General features: G+C 40.2%; 1 protein-coding gene and 1 pseudogene across 6 annotated transcripts in view; one reads left to right on the forward strand and one right to left on the reverse strand.

The window, feature by feature from the left end:
* CALD1 (caldesmon 1) overlaps positions 1–9,100 on the forward strand; it is a 188,341-nt gene extending 179,241 nt beyond the window's left edge. For 5 of the 6 annotated variants that reach the window (XM_041753119.1, XM_041753120.1, XM_041753124.1 and 2 more), the window contains 2 exons: positions 4,130–4,210; positions 6,757–9,100. In XM_041753119.1, the coding sequence (XP_041609053.1) occupies positions 4,130–4,210; positions 6,757–6,765 (90 nt within the window). In that variant the 3' untranslated portion in view covers positions 6,766–9,100. The remainder of the gene's footprint in view (positions 1–4,129; positions 4,211–6,756) is intronic. The other variant, XM_041753122.1, reaches the window with a different exon arrangement.
* A 2,637-nt stretch (positions 9,101–11,737) lies between these two features.
* LOC121488724 lies at positions 11,738–12,454 on the reverse strand (annotated as a pseudogene).
* Between the last annotated feature and the right edge of the window lie 3,511 nt (positions 12,455–15,965).

The following is a 15,965-nucleotide window of genomic DNA, read 5'->3' on the forward strand; positions in this document are numbered from 1 at the left end:
CCTCATCCAAATAGATACAGAAAGAGGGGCCTTTACCTAGAGAGAGTTTAGGCAATGGATCATACCCAAAAGGTCCGTTCTCTTTAGTGCTTCAAATTTCCCCCAGCATCCAGGGTAACCTAAGGAGTAGAAATTTCTTTTATAATGGTAACTTATATAGGTTTTGTGTGTCCAGACCAGTGATTATTATCCCTTCTGAATCTTGGACCTCTTGAAACCTAATAAAATTTAAGGACCCTCTCCTCTACAAACATGAATTTGATACAAATTTATCAAGTTCATGGACCCACTGAAGATCTCACAAGATAGAAAGGCTAAAGAGAAAAAGGTATATGCTTTCCTATTTGATGAGTAGGGCACATCACTAAATGAGATGATTACTTTTCCACATTTACAGTATTAACAATCTTGTTCATTTTTATACCATACTATATTCTTGTATTTGGCCCAAGACTTGACCTCTACTCTGTTAGCAGCACCTTAACTGATGAGTTTGTCATCAACTGTGTTATCCTAATGGGGAGGTTAAGAGATTTAACTTAGTTATTAACACAGCAGGTATAATAACTGTGCAGGTTTCCATTCAAGAAAAGCCCACTTTCTGGTAGGACCAAAAATTATTATAAGGAAATTAGAAAAACCATTGCCTGCCTTACCTGTGATTTAGGAAGCAATTCACTAGACCACCTCCTAGAGGATGGAGAGGAAAGGAAAGAAGGAAGCAACAATTAGTATAGATTGTGGTGACATATTTTTTCCCATGTCCCATTGGATTTGGCAGGCTAGTGTGGGTCCTTGGATGAAGGTCTGATCAGAAGGAAACATATGTAATGATGTTGTAAATAAAAGCTCGTTTGAGTGTGCTTGGTAAGCGGATTTAAGCTTCATGCACATCCCAGGCTTACTACCCCCAGTGCCATGTTAAAGTCTCAATAAACAACATGGCAGTCTCTTTGCAGGAGGACATGACTTGGACCCCAGCAAGGGCAAGAGGGTAACCCATAGACACCCTGGGTCTGGCAGAAAAGAGACAAGATTTCTGAAATGAAGAACAGGCTGAAAGGATCCTGCAGATGCATAAAACTTGTTAGGAAAAGGTTAAGTCTGGAATGGCAGCTTAGAAAGACAGGCTAGTGTGGCTCCTTGGATGAAGGTCTGATCGGAAGGAAACAAATGTAATGATGTTGTAAATAAAAGCTCGTTTGAGTGTGCCCAAGGATCTTGTGCAGGTCTTGTTCAGGAGGTCTCACGCTGGTGGCCTGCAGCTAAGATCTGTGTAGTTTGGGGGCTGGTGTGTTTTATTTCCCTTTATAAATTTGTAATTTGAACATGTTTTTAGGTGTGGAGGCATACATTCTTGAATTCCCTGATTCCTTTCTTTCTTTCTTTCTTTCTTTCTTTCTTTCTTTCTTTCTTTCTTTTTTTTTAAGTCTCCTTACACCAGGCCTCTTTAGGCACTTGTGTTTCCAGCCTGGCCCTTGACAGCAGGCATCTAAATTTGACACCCTTGGGATTTTAGGCAGCCTGAGCTTGAGCCCAGGATGTCAGAGGATTACCTAAAGATAACAGCGAATAGGAGGCCCCCCAACTGCGCCTTCTGGTTTGGGATCAGAGAGGATTTATCCTCAGCTCCTTGTTAATATTCCTTGGTATACATGGGTGGAAGGGAAAGCCTGAGTTTGTTTTGGCAAATGTGTGACATGTGGCCACTAAGGAAAAATTAGAGGAAAATTCTTTCACCAAAATAGTCCTCACCCAGTGAAACCTCAAGAAGGAAAGAAATAATCCATGAGACTCATGTTCTGTTCTAAAATTCCCTGAAGAGAAAAACCACCCTCTACCACTAGTTATGTAATAATTTTAATATGTGCTAAAAATTAAAAGTGTTCAAGGTAGTTTGTCAAATTAATATTTTTTAGGGTGCCTGGAAATTATTCAGAGTGAAACCCTCATCTACACCTGATTCTTTACTGGGACATCTACTGGGATTTGTGGGCAGAATTTACAGGATTTTGGTGTAACTTTGTAACTGGAATTCAGTTCTGAGTATGTCTGCTTTATCTGGTTTGACTGTTTTTTTCTGTCTAACCTACATGTTATATACAGCATTTTAAGTGCTAATTTGTCTTTCTTTTTGTTTAAACAAACCTCCAACAATGTCTTTCTCAGCTGAATTCTCTTCTTCATTTTCTGATCTCTGGTTGATTGGAAACCTGCTTCTCCTGCCTTCATTTCTCCCTCTTCTTCTGGAGTGGGTCTTTCTCTAGAATGTAGTCTGGTCAGGTAATTCCATTTATTTTTCCCCTTTGATTAAAAATGCCAACTTACCACTTGGATGCGAATATTTTCTTAAGATGGACTCCTTAGACTGTGTGAATGCTCTCAAAAGATTAAAGGGCAGGAGTTAAGGGAAATACAATTCACTTTCTTCAGTAGAACATTCATGTGAAAGAATTATAATTGTTTTATATGAATCAAATAAATAAAGTAATACTAGCCATAATAGCCACTTTCCAGAGCTTCCATTAGTATGTTCCTAATTATAGTTTCCCCAATTTAAAAAGTCTTCCAGACAATTTGGCAACTTCTACCTATATTGGCAAATGTAGTGGAATTCTTCAAAACAATTTGATTTGTTGCTTACTGGTTCCAAGTTAAATAGGTGTAACTCTCTAAAAGAATATCAGGAATCCATGCCACAACAGAAATCCAGAAACTTGGTAAGATTAAGGTAAATCTAAAATGCTTCACATGCTACCATTTAACCAGTGCGTTCTCAGTGTCAAGATTTCAATAGTATCTATCAAAAATATGTCCATTTAGACCAGTGTCTGTGGATAAATGCAATTGTTATTAGCTTTGCCTTCCTAATGAGAAAAGGTTTTGCCAAAATAAACATTACTATTTCAGTAAAACACATTTATTTTCTACGAACCACCTTTGCCAAGTACTAATGTAAGCAAATGCTGGAAGAAAAGTAAATGGAAACAGAAATTTGGATCCTTATCCAAACCAGATTAATTATGAGGTAGTAAATAACCAATCAAAGCTATGTAACTGTTGCCAATCGTATTTTAGGGTTTTCTTCCCAAGATTTCCACATGCTCTCACACATGTGATCAACTCAACCTCTCTTATGGGTACAACTTGTGGTAAATCTTCCCTTTTGTAGGGCTAGGCTCTACTGATCCACTTCTGAATTACCCACTTACTCCTCAGGAAACCCAAAATGATTTTAATCTGAGGAAAGTGCAATTATAAAAGTGTCTTAGATTGAGCTGCCCAGAGGCAGACCCTAATAGTAATTCAAGTATAAGTAATTTACTTGGGAGGCAAAGAAAACATTCCAGGAAGTGAGTCAGGGAAAAGAAGGTAGCCAATAAGACTATTAAGCAACTCACCACACGGGCTATGAAAACCTAACCCCACCGGGGCGACCCTGGAAGCCTCCATAGAACACATGCTTCACAGTTCTACCTGGGGCGTGAGTGAGCCTGAGAAATATTCTTGCACCAGATCTCATCAGTGAGTGATTGAGGACTGCTCCTGGGTATGTTAACTCTCTGAACTTCCAGTCTGCCTCCTGGGTGAGCAAAGTGGACATCTGTAGCCAGAGAAAGTCCTCACGCAAAGAAATGGAGTGTTGGCGTTTGGAAGGCAGGCTGGTATGCACTGAAATCCTAAGGGTTTAGGGGATACAGCAGGATGCTGAAAGAAAGTTCATCTGCAAGAGGTGAAAGAAATGCTTATCCGACCCCAAAAGAATTATTTAAAAGGAACGTATGTTCTATTCACTTCTAAGAGCATAGAAAGTTAAAAATGACTACATTACGTGAAGTGTGCTTGCATTCCAGTTCTGCTGATCAGCAAACTGTAAGTCCTTGGTGGAGGACGGGAACTGCATGCTGGTTAATTCCAGCCCATTCTCATATTATAACATAGATCCAAACATCATAAAAAGCAAACAGTGGCTAATGATCCTTTTGATTCTACCCATTTTGAATCACTAGGATCAAGTGTATCAAACAAGAAGCTGATTCAAACAAACAACAGAAGTGATGATTTATTTGTATCTGGCCAGAAAATATGAACGGCCACCTATCAACTTTTTCTGCTTTTTCTTCATTAGGATTTGAGGCCAGGAGACGTATCTGGCAAGCGGAACCTCTGGGAAAAGCAATCTGTGGATAAGGTCACTTCTCCCACTAAGGTAATCTACTGGGAAGATTTACTTTTCATAGGTTCTTCTCCTGCCATATCCTCCAGTGTGACATCCCAGGATCAAATGAGAAATATCACTGATCCACATAGCCTTTTCTAGGCAACCATCAGCTTCTAAAAACTTATATATGGTGCAATGAGAAATGAAGTCACGGGGCCTTCAGAATTGTAGGCTTGACAGTCATAACAACGTAAAAAGTCTGGACCTGTAGAGTGGTTCACAATAAGACATTCTAGAAGCACCACAGTGGTAGGAGTGTTGACAACAGAGGTTGTAGGGTATATACTTCCTTACACGGTCCAGGCTTGGAGCCACAGCCATTTGAAGATCACCTAGGGAGAAACCTCTATCTCCCTAAGTGGATCCAGAGCTGCTTTCTGGAACCATTACACTGTCAGAAGCCTAGGACCCAAGGTTGCTATGGCAAAAAACTAATATAAGTCAGGCAAAACTTGCCCCCCTATAGAAACTCATGGCTAAGAATGCTTGGATTTATTTGTGTGTGTGTGTGTGTGTGTGTGTGTGTGTGTGTGTGTGTCCTCCGGTCAATGGCTATGCTTATTCTTCATAAAGGAGGCTCTGAACAATATCTGAATGATGCTCAGACTGATCGTAGGACTCCTTGTTGTCCAAAGAGCTAATTCATTTTGGCTGTAGCCCTTCCCCATTTTGAGCAGTTAGCCCAGTCTCCTCCTTTCATAGAGGGAAAGTGGGAGAGAAATCAGAGAGCAACCAGAAGCAGGGTTAGGCCAGTCTGCTTAGGGGACAATTTAGAAGCACTTTTCAAGCAAACCCAGGACTGAGGAACCCCTCGAACGCAACCAGAGGATCCCTACTGTTCCCTGAAGCAACAGAATCTCACTTCCCTTCTCCTCCCTTCTACATGCTCCTATGTCTGGCCTAACGTGCTGTTCCATCTCTCGATTCGTTGATTGCTCTTACATTCCAGCAAAATCCACTGGCCCAGTCTCTCTATTTAAGGCGGTTTTTACATAACTTTTCTAAGTCATTGCTAAACATATTAAAAGTATCTAGTAATAATTATCACCACTACTCACCACTATGTCCACTCTGCAAGGCGCTGCTCTACCTTCTCAATCTATGTTATCTCATCTGATGCTCCCACCACCCTGTGGAGTGGGTCTTTTTATTACTCCCCCCATTTAGAGCTGAGGAAAACAAAGCACAGAGAGGTGAACTTCCCCAAAACCACACAATAATAAGTTAGCAAAGCCTGCGTCAAAACTCAGGCAGTTTGGTCTGAACCTGCGTTCTTAACCACTGTGCATGCTGCTTTCCTTTGAGGGTTGCATAGTCAGCAGAAAAGAGAAAGCTTAAAGTTCCTAGCACAATTTTCTCCTGATGGAGGGGGGTGGGGGGTAGGGGAATGGAATCATTTATTAGTTTCTATTTTAAGACAAAGGATGAACTTCTATTGGCCTAAGCCATCAACGGCCCCTCTAGCATCCATCTCCGACCTCTCGGAAATGGCAGTCCAAATGTCTATATGGGCTGCTTTCTGAGAAGAGGGCGCCAGCTATTCATAGCCTATCAGCACGGGTTTCATGAAGCCTCTCTGAGTAATATTCCGCTGAGCCAGAGTTCTGGGAAATGGAGTATGGAGACCATCTGGAATGGTAACCACTCAAGAGAACACCACTCACATTCAACACCTGAATGGTTCTGCTTGGAACTGTGCAGTGTGGTGGTACAAGGTGGAAAGGTGACAGGGTGAGTCTTCACCTACACTGCCCACTCATCCTCGGTCTATACCAAGAAGCTCTCTGTACAGTGATCATGATCATGATCATGATCATGATAATATAACCGTGAGACCCAGAGCTGATTTTATGAAGTAGCAGAGTAGGTGACTCCTTCACTCCAAAATGTCAGGCTCACTACACCTCATGCAGTCACTCCTTTGAGATGGAAGTGCACATTCGAAAATGCAGACTCCCCACACTGGTATTCGTGAATATGTCAGCAAGGATTTCTAGCAACTAGCTGAAGAAAAGAAATGGTATGCAAATAAGAGTGTGGCCCAGATAAGTTTCAAGGGTCAGGGTGTAAGAATAGGAGGGAAGAAATAAAAAACAGGAGAAGAGGAAAGATAAACACATTCTACTTCTCCATTGTCCTTGACGTGGCCAAGACTGAGCCATTCATCATGTGTGCCTGTTCCAGAAAGCATGCTACAGATTACTGGCCCTTCGAGTAAAGTTTTAAAAAGAAAACACACACACACACACACACACACACACACACAACTCCTTGACTGTGAATGCCACAAGCAAGGCTAATGATCAAGATAAGGAAGGGGAATATAAAGAAGAAAGAGAGAGAAGTAAAAAAAAATCAGCCAAAGAGAGGGTAGACTAGAAGGTGAGGAGCATATTTGAATAGAATATCAACAGTAATCCTCCCTTTCATAAATATTTATTCCTACCATATTTCAATTATTTTTTTTCTTCCTCTGACACAAAACATCTGGCTGGAACACCATGGCCTGTGAATTTAAAGCTCTCTTCTCTTAGCAGGTTTGAGACAGTGCAAGAAAGAACCCAAAGTAGCCGCTCAAGATGCTGGACCAGCTCAGTTGAAGAGGGGCTAGTTTGCTCTGTTTTATATTTATGTTGATTTACTAAATTGAGTTCATTTCCCCTTGTTTTATTTTTCATTATCCCAGTAAACCCATGTATATTGTCACTATATTTAATAATCACAGTCTAGAGATGTTCATGGTAAAAGTACTGCCTTTGCACAGGAGCCTGTTTCTAAAGAAACCCATGCTGTGAAATAGAGACTTTCCTACTGATCATCATAACTCTGTGTCTGAACAGTGATACCAACCACACCGGAAGTCAACAAAAGGAGCTTCAAGTTGAAAATTGCCTGAGGAATGTGTGCAGTGCCCAGAAAAACAAAACCATGAGTGGTTTTGTTTTGTTTTGCTTTGTTTTGTTTTAAATACAGAAGTCATGTTGTTTCTGCACTTTAGGATAAAGCATGGAAGAAATTATCTTAGAAGGCAATTCTAACACTTTCTGAAAGTAGACCATTTCAGATTTGAGATACTGCAATAGTGATTGTCTTAAAAAAAAAAGAAAAAGATGTACTGTTAAGGTATTACTTTTTTCATGCTGATGAATATCTAAATTGGATTATGATGTTAGCTGACATTGGTACTGATTCTTTAGGTTGGTTGCTTGTGGATTTCTTTGGTAGCAATAGCAAACCACATTTTAGATGACCTGATCATGTATGTATGTGCATACACATATGCAAACACACTAATGGTAGAAAGCTTTTTTATGTGCTAGACTATTATATTTAGCAATATGTCCTTGTAACTAGCCAATATCACAGCTTTTTAAAAATTAAAAATCACAATATTATATTAATATTTCATATTTGCCAATAGATTCATGGCAGGATAGGTATTGATATGTTTCCAGTGTCCAATAACCTGTAAGAAGAGAGATTAGAAGTGTCAAAAGTAGTTGACATTTTCTATAAAGCATAGTATTTAGTTTATAATTAAAAACAATCTTGAAGTCCAGTGTGTATTGTACTAAATCTGCCATCTGGGTCAAACTCAAAGCTGGCTCAGAACTCTTTTCTTAAAATCAAGTCCACAGTAGGTTGGCTTAGATGGTAAATGAGGTCTCTTCCTTCTCTAAAATTGGAAGACAAGAATTTTTGTCACAAAACTGTACAGGTTGGAATTACACGTGTGGGTATACTGAGACCAACTTTGGCTAATGTCTGGAAGCAGAGAAGAAAAGTAAGCAAAAGCCAACATGGAGGAGCCATGACAGTGTTTCCATTCTTAATAGACTGAACTATCTTTTAAATTAAACTTTTCTATTTTTATTCGTCATTGGTACTCATCATAAGTTGATACCACATTGAATTTTCAAAAAATATGTGTAACTTTTATTACTTTGACCATTTCCCCTAGAGTCTATCGACTTTCATTTTTAGATTTTACACACACAGTCTAGATATCACATCTTATTTTAGCGTGTAAGTATTCATCTGTTCTCCACAATAAGTGATTAAAGAGAACTCCAGTGTCTTGGCAATACCTTCTAGCATAGAAATATACATGCAGTGTAATTCTATAAACTTATACCTCATTTGACTTAACCAAAATTGTCTTAGTCTCAATTCCTACCACGTTGAGGGAGCCTCTCAAATGACTCTTATAATCTACAGTATTGCCCTAGAAGAGCTAGCCAGGGCAAGGCTGGCATGAGGAGTGACCACTGCCTTCCAAAGTCTGTTTTCCTCATAAATCAGTAAAGAGTTGCTGAATCCTCTAGCTTTAGCACACCTGGGCCAAAGGAGGGAAAGCCAACAAGACTGCACAGGTCATCCACCCATGACAAAGTAGACGTGAGTCTATGATAAAACGAACTAGAATTCACATGCAGTGCCTGATTTCAGCATTGACTCCCATAATTGGAGTGAAATGGATCAAAATTTGAATTAAGGCCCATGGTGAGGGAACATCGCTTTGTTGTACTTTTGAATAAGAGCTTCTCCTGATCACTATTATATATTTTTTTAGAAAGTCTAAAGTTGAGAAGAGAGTATATCAGTCCTGACTTTTATTCCAATATTGGATGGAATAAGTTTTAGGGTAGAATTTTGTTCAGTTTGGATTTAATCTTTTGAAAAATAAATTCCTTGTTTACTTGTTTGATTACCATTCTCTGTTATCTTTAAGAGGTAAGACTGCAAGGTGACTAGCATGTTCTGTGAATCTGCCATTCCTAAAAGTTTTATAAACACTTGATATTTTTCACTGATAATTGATCGCTGCAATAAATATATATTGTGAAAATGCATCCACAATAAATGGAATTCCTCCAATGTCTGCCTTGCTTATTTTTATGCACTGTATTGATTACAAACAAGAGTTATATCTGTTTTAATAAAGATGGTGGCATAACAAAATATGTATTTCAGATCGAGTCTCAGTTTCCCTCTTTAAAAAAGAAAAGCCACTTCATATTTTTTAAATAATTCTTAGTCCAGGCACTTTTCTAATGAAAGAGTGAAACTTGCTCTAGTAGGGACAACTGATCAAACATGTATGGAGAAGGTTAAAAGGGGGTATTAAAAAAAATTTCTCCTTCCGGGGGATCCCTGGGTGGCTTAGCGGTTTGGCACCTGCCTTTGGCCCAGGGCGCAATCTTGGAGTCCCGGGATCGAGTCCCGCGTCAGGCTCCTGGCATGGAGCCTGCTTCTCCCTCTGCCCGTATCTCTGCCTCTCTCTCTCTCTATGTCTATCATGAATAAATAAATAAAATCTTTAAAAAAAAATCCTCCTTCCAAAAAAAGCATCTTGCTCCATCCTTCCTTTCATTCCCCACCTTGTTACACACCACCCCCTCACTCCTAAGATAGAAGTACTGTTTTCCAAAGGTAGTGTCTTTTATAGTAGAAATGGCCATTTAATATTTACCCTTCATTTGCAGAATACTGACTATTTAAATGTATAAACTACACTTAAATCCAGAGATTTTTTTATTGTAATTTTGCATATTTATGTAACATTGGTCAAATATATGAGGTTTTTCTGATAATGGTTTAAACTGTGAGCCTGGAGCCCCTGAGCAGTCCTCTACATCTTGCCCATAAGATTGGGTGGAATTCAATGAGTTACTGTAGCTTAAGAAATAATTAGTACTTTTGAGTTCTACGTCCTAACAAAATGGTGATCAGTTTAGACAACATGATAATTGTCATCAAGGTCAATTCCCAGCACTAAATAATGAAAAAAATACCATCTACAGTACTAGTACCAGACTGATAGGATTAGGGATGGATGAAATTTAATTTTACAACATGTATATTCAGGTTATAAGTGTAAAGACGTTATAGTCTCTTGTATGATGTGGCAACAGGTCTGTATCACAGGTGTTTTCCTACTCTTGCTTGCATGTGTACTCCAAATGGAAGAACGGATTTCTAAAAATCTCATGACCCTAAATATGTGTTCTTCTCCAGGACCAAAGAGACCTAACAATGTCTTGATTTGAGTGTTATGTTTGTTTGTATCAAGCTTATTAATCATGTTGTCCAAACATTCTGTACCCTTACTGATTTTTCTTTTATTCCACATCTACTATTAAGAAACACATGTGAAGGGATCCCTGGATGGCGCAGCGGTTTGGCGCCTGCCTTTGGCCCAGGGCGCGATCCTGGAGACCCGGGATCGAATCCCACATCGGGCTCCCGGTGCATGGAGCCTGCTTCTCCCTCCGCCTGTGTCTCTGCCTCTCTCTCTCTCTCTGTGACTATCATAAATAAATAAAAATTTAAAAAAAAAAACACATGTGAAAATCTCCCTGTGTCATTATGGATGTGTCTAATTTTCCTTGTAATTCTGTTAATTTTGCTTTCCATATTTTAACATCATATTTTCGGTGCACATGCAAATCTAAAATCATTAAAGCTTCCAAGTAAAGTATTTTAACCTTATGAAGTAATCCTCTATTTGCATAACAAACATTTTTTGCCTTACAGTTTATTTTTTCTATTCTTAAAATTGCTACAGTGGCTTTCTTTTGATTAACATTGCATGAGTTAACTTGTTCCACTCTTTTGCTTTCCACCTTGAATTTTAGATGCGTGTCTCTGAAAATCGGAGACTTCATAAAATCAGAATCATTAGGTTTTAGTGCAGACTGATCATTTCTGAGTTTTACCCGGAGTATTTTAGTCCTTTTACATTTAATGTAATTACTGATATTTTCTCATTATTATTTTTTGGTTTAGTATATTTATACATTTTAGCTCTGAAAGCCATAGAAATCACTTATCCCAGTTTTTTTCCTATAAAAGACCCATTTTCCCAAAAGCATTATGCACAATTTTAATTAGAATATAATGATAATGATATTTCATAATTTTTTAAAAATGAAATGAAGTCAATGACTCAAAAAGTTATCTGCTGCAATGAGTTTGAGGGGAAATCTCACAATCTACATCATTACAGACAAAGTATAATGGTTCAACTTACAGTGTTTGACAGGGAGGAATCATGATAAAAAGGTCAGCATGAAATCATTTGATTATAGCAACAATATCTAACATTTGGAATGCATCCATACTCTTGTGTAATCATATTAGAGTCAACTATATTTATTTTCACATCTGTTACAACTTCTATTGAAAAGGAGAAATACTATGGTCTTATTTTCCAAGAGATATACACAGAACAATTTTTTTTTCAGGGGATTTGTGCAAATCAGTATAAAAGTTAACTTCCTCACATAATATATAAAATAGAAGATGCCTCTTCAGGTTTAATTTTTTTTAAGATTTTATTTATTTTTGCAAGAGAGGGTGAGCATGAGTAGGGGTTGTGGCAGAGGGAGAAGCAGACCCCTCCCTGAGCAGGGAATCCAACTGGAGACTCAATCCCAGAACCCCAGGATCATGATCTGAGCCAAAGGCAGACATTAACCCACTGAGCCATCCAGGCACCCCCAGATTTAATTTTTAAAGTCCAGAATGCTGGCACTTCTCAATTAGGCATTCCTGCAATCTGGCTGAGATCTGCTCCAGCAGACATAATTTCTTTTTAGGCTTCTTTTCACTGCTATTTTTCTATCTATCCATCTGATCGGGTCATAAAATATCTCATTAACGTTGATCTTTGACTCTTGCTAAATTTTGACCCTGTTCTTTGCCAGCTACTCGCTCATCTTCTAGCTCACATTTATTGCCAACCAAAGTCATTGGAACATGTTCTGTGTCCCTAACCCATAAAATGTGTTCCCTCGGGTCCTATAAGTCATTAAACATGGACTGAGCTGTAATAGAATATACCAGAGCAAACCCTTGGCCATTCTTCATAGACAAGTCCCTCACCACTGTCAGTTGCTGTTCCTGCTGTGTCCAGGATTCCAAGCATACACTGCTGGCAATGCACTTCAGCTTGCCTTGTGTAGGACTCTTACATCGTTGGGTCGTATTTTAAAAAAAAAAAAAACAAAAAAAAACACCTCCCTGAATAAACCGAACTGTCAGAGCAGACTTCCCCACGCCTCCTGAACCAAGGACCACCAGTAGCTTGTACTCATGTGTGATGTGGTCTGTTTAAATACTGACAATCTCCCTCACCTCCCTCCCCACTCACTGGTCTGGCACCTCCTCCACCTGCTCCATCTCCTCCTCTACCTCCTCTACCTCCTCCACCTCCTTCACCTCCTCCATCCTCTGGGCAGTGGCTCCTCTCCAGCTCTGCACTGTGGCAACAATGGTGGGGGCACTTCCAGAATGCACACATGGATATTTTCTCATTTAACTAGCATCCTAGTTATGTGCCACCTGTTTGATGTACTTTTCCTCACTTGCTTTTACACCAGGGCTACCTGTGCTTCAGAGCATACAGTGATCTTCAGGAGGCAGCTGAGTGGCAGAGCTAGACTTTTGGCAACCCAGTGAGGCTGGAGGGAAAAAGACTAGTCTGTCAAAGGTGAGGATTTGTCAAACGACTTACAGGTCTACAAAGAGCTGACTCCTGAAAGTTAAGGGCGAGCTTGAAGTAATCTGGTCCCTACACAGATTGACACCTTCCTTAATGTGAAGAACAACTGCATTATTCTAGTGGAGAGGTACATGACAGACAGGAAAAGCTACAAAATACGGAGTAACAATTCAAGGATTTAAGAGAAAATATCACAAGCCTCTAGTACATAACTGTCAAAGAATTGCAAGGTATATGATGGGGTCAGTGTTTAGAGGGAGGAGAAAATACTTCATCTAGGGGTAATCAGAAAAAAAATAAAAGTATTTGCCTCAGATTCCTTTGTTCCCCGAGCAGGATACCCGGTGCACCACATGGAATGGTGCTTGATAAGTGATACGATTTCACAAACAACCCAATTTATAAACTCTGTGCTGAATGTACTGCTGTCAAGTTTTGTGGTAAAGCTTTCAGAGCACTGAGAGGCCAATTTGTTTTATAACATTTTTGTTCCCAGATTTATAATTACTGTTCTCACCTCAGCCCTGCATTTCAACTCCAGGGCCTCTTGGATGGTTGGCCTCTTGCTTTACTCTACTGCAGATTTGACAGCAGAGTTTTGCCAAGGCATGGTTTTAGTGAGGTTGGCTTTTGCTCCCTTGAAATAGGATTTCCAACAAATGTCTCCATAAAAATAGGTTGTAGAAGGCCCAACCTTCTACATTTCTGCCTGGATAAAGAACACTCATTCAATAAACTCTTACAGGATGCACTAATATGAGCTATGTGAAAGAACCGCAAATAATACAGAACACAGGATTAATTTCTTAGCTACTTGTTAATCACACTCAGCATTCTTCCACACGAACCTACTTTTCTTAGAACAAATGCTGTCTTTTGTAGGTCGAGTGCCTGCCAAGTTGAGCAACACAGGTGCTTTGAGTTTTTTCAAAGGATGGAAATCAGCTGTCCTAAGTGCACTAGGGTTTCTAAATCCTCGGTGAGCAACAGAATCAATGGTAGAAATCATTGCAAGTTGTAAGTTCCAGTCCCAGGAGATTCTTAGTTAACAAAGAATTTTAGTGCGCCAAAAGCTGAGTTATCTAATACCCCATTTGCTATTCAAATACCTATTTGGTTTTGTTTTTTTTTTTTAAGATTTTATTTATTCAGACAGAGAGAGAGAGAGAGGGAGAGGCAGAGACACAGGCAGAGGGAGAAGCAGGCGCCATGCAAGGAGCCTGATGTGGGACTCGATACCCGGTCCCCAGGATCAGGCCCTGGGCTGAAGGCGGCGTTAAACCGCTGGGCCACCCGGGCTGCCCCTCAAATACCTATTTGTAAAATGCAGATTCTGGTGCAAAAGGACGGGGAGGGCCAGAGATTTCTCTTAGGTTCCCAGGTAACGCTTCAGTGGCTGCTGCTCTTTGGGGAAAACATTTCAAGGAGCAAGGGTTCACTCTAGGCTCCGTGTGGGAATGTGTGCTCCAAAGATTTCACTGAAAACAACAGAATAAGATCACTTGCTACAATATAACACTTGATATATCAACTGCCTTAATCTTTACATCAATTTTAGCAGATAGGTGTTGTTACTATCTCCATTGTCTAAGGAAACGGAGACCCAGAGAGGTTAAGTACCTTACCCGAGGTCATACAGCTCAGTACTCTGGTTCCACAGTCTATACTCTTAACCCACTACTGTAGCGGTTCCCAAACTTTAGGGTGCATCAGGATCATCTGGAGGGCTTGTTAGAGCACAGATTGCTCCAACCCAGGGTTTCTGACTGAGGCCTAAGAATTTGCATTTTCTAACGAACCCTCACATGATGCTAATGCTGCTGGTCCCCTGGCTCACCTGAAAACCACCCCCTTTCACCAGACCAGGTTCCAAGCCTCCTAAGAATGCACCTTAGAAACTGACGTCCTTCATGACCACAGGGCCTATGTTAACTGGCTGTACCAGTAAATTAACCAAGCTCAGAAACCCAACATTCTCTATAAAGTCAGTGGCGGTGCACTAGTTCGCAATGAGAAATTGCCCTCATGAGAACACTGAGCTTCTGTGAGCAGCATGATTTTTCTGCAAACTAAGGTGCTACTTCCAAGAAAGGGGGCTTCCAAGAGAGTCACTAAGGACAAGAGGTGTCTGACTGAAGGGGAGGCTGGCATTCTGTGTCCTGTTGGATGTGTGTCTAGCCAGGAGTTGGCTACTTTGTCTCTCTGCTACCTGAGCTCATAGAAAAGGGAATTGAAAAGAACAGGCCAAATAGGACAGCACTGTGCCTGTGTATAGAGGATGGATAGTTCCCATATGTGCCCACCTGTCCTAGAGCTGCTTGGGAAGATGGCACTGGTTCAGGGGCGATACTCTATTGTCATGTAGGGATCACCATAACCAGGCAAGTAGATGCTGAGGAATCAGAGTGATATGGTGTCATTGTCACCAATTGGAGATCTGCTGGTCAAATGAGAATGACAGCTAATATTTCATTGGGTCCTTACCATTTCATATTCCCAGCATTTTCCAAGCATTTCGCATGTTACTCACTCATTTAAACCTCACAACAGCCCTACAAGACAGGCGCTACATATCTCTCTCGACCTATGATAAGCTCACAAGGCAATAAATCCACTGTCAGTTGAAAAGATCCTAGGTCAAAAATTCATTTAATACACCTAACCAACCAAACATCATAGCTTAGCCTAGCCTGCTGTTAGCCCAGTGTTAGGCAAATTATCTAACACAAAGCCTATTTGATAAAGTGTTGAATATCTCATGTAATTTATTGAATATTGCACTGAAAGTGAAAAAACAGAATGGTTGTAAGGATACTGGTTGTTTATCCTCATGATTCCATGGCTTCCTGGGCGCTGTGGCTCCCTGCCAATGCCTAGCATTATGAGAGAGGACCGACCTATATATGGCGAAGCCAGGAAAAGATCCAAATTCAGAATTCCAAGTATGGTTTCTACGGAATTCATATCGCTTTCATACCATTGTAAAGTTGAAGAATCATAAGTTGAACCATCATAAGTCGGGGACTTTCTGTACTATATTATCCACACCCTACATGTAAATTAATTGAGGCAGAGAGAAGTTAAACAATTTGCTCAAGGGGCACCTGGGTGGCTCCGTTGGTTAAACATCTGACCCTTGATTTGGGCTCAGGTCATGATCTCAGGATCATGAGCTTGAGCTCTGCTTGGGATTCTCCTCTCCCTTTCAATCTGCCACCCCCACCCTGTGCAGTGCTC

This window comes from Vulpes lagopus, chromosome 4 (assembly GCF_018345385.1).
Source record: "Vulpes lagopus strain Blue_001 chromosome 4, ASM1834538v1, whole genome shotgun sequence".
In the NCBI taxonomy this organism is placed as follows: Eukaryota; Metazoa; Chordata; class Mammalia; order Carnivora; family Canidae; genus Vulpes; species Vulpes lagopus.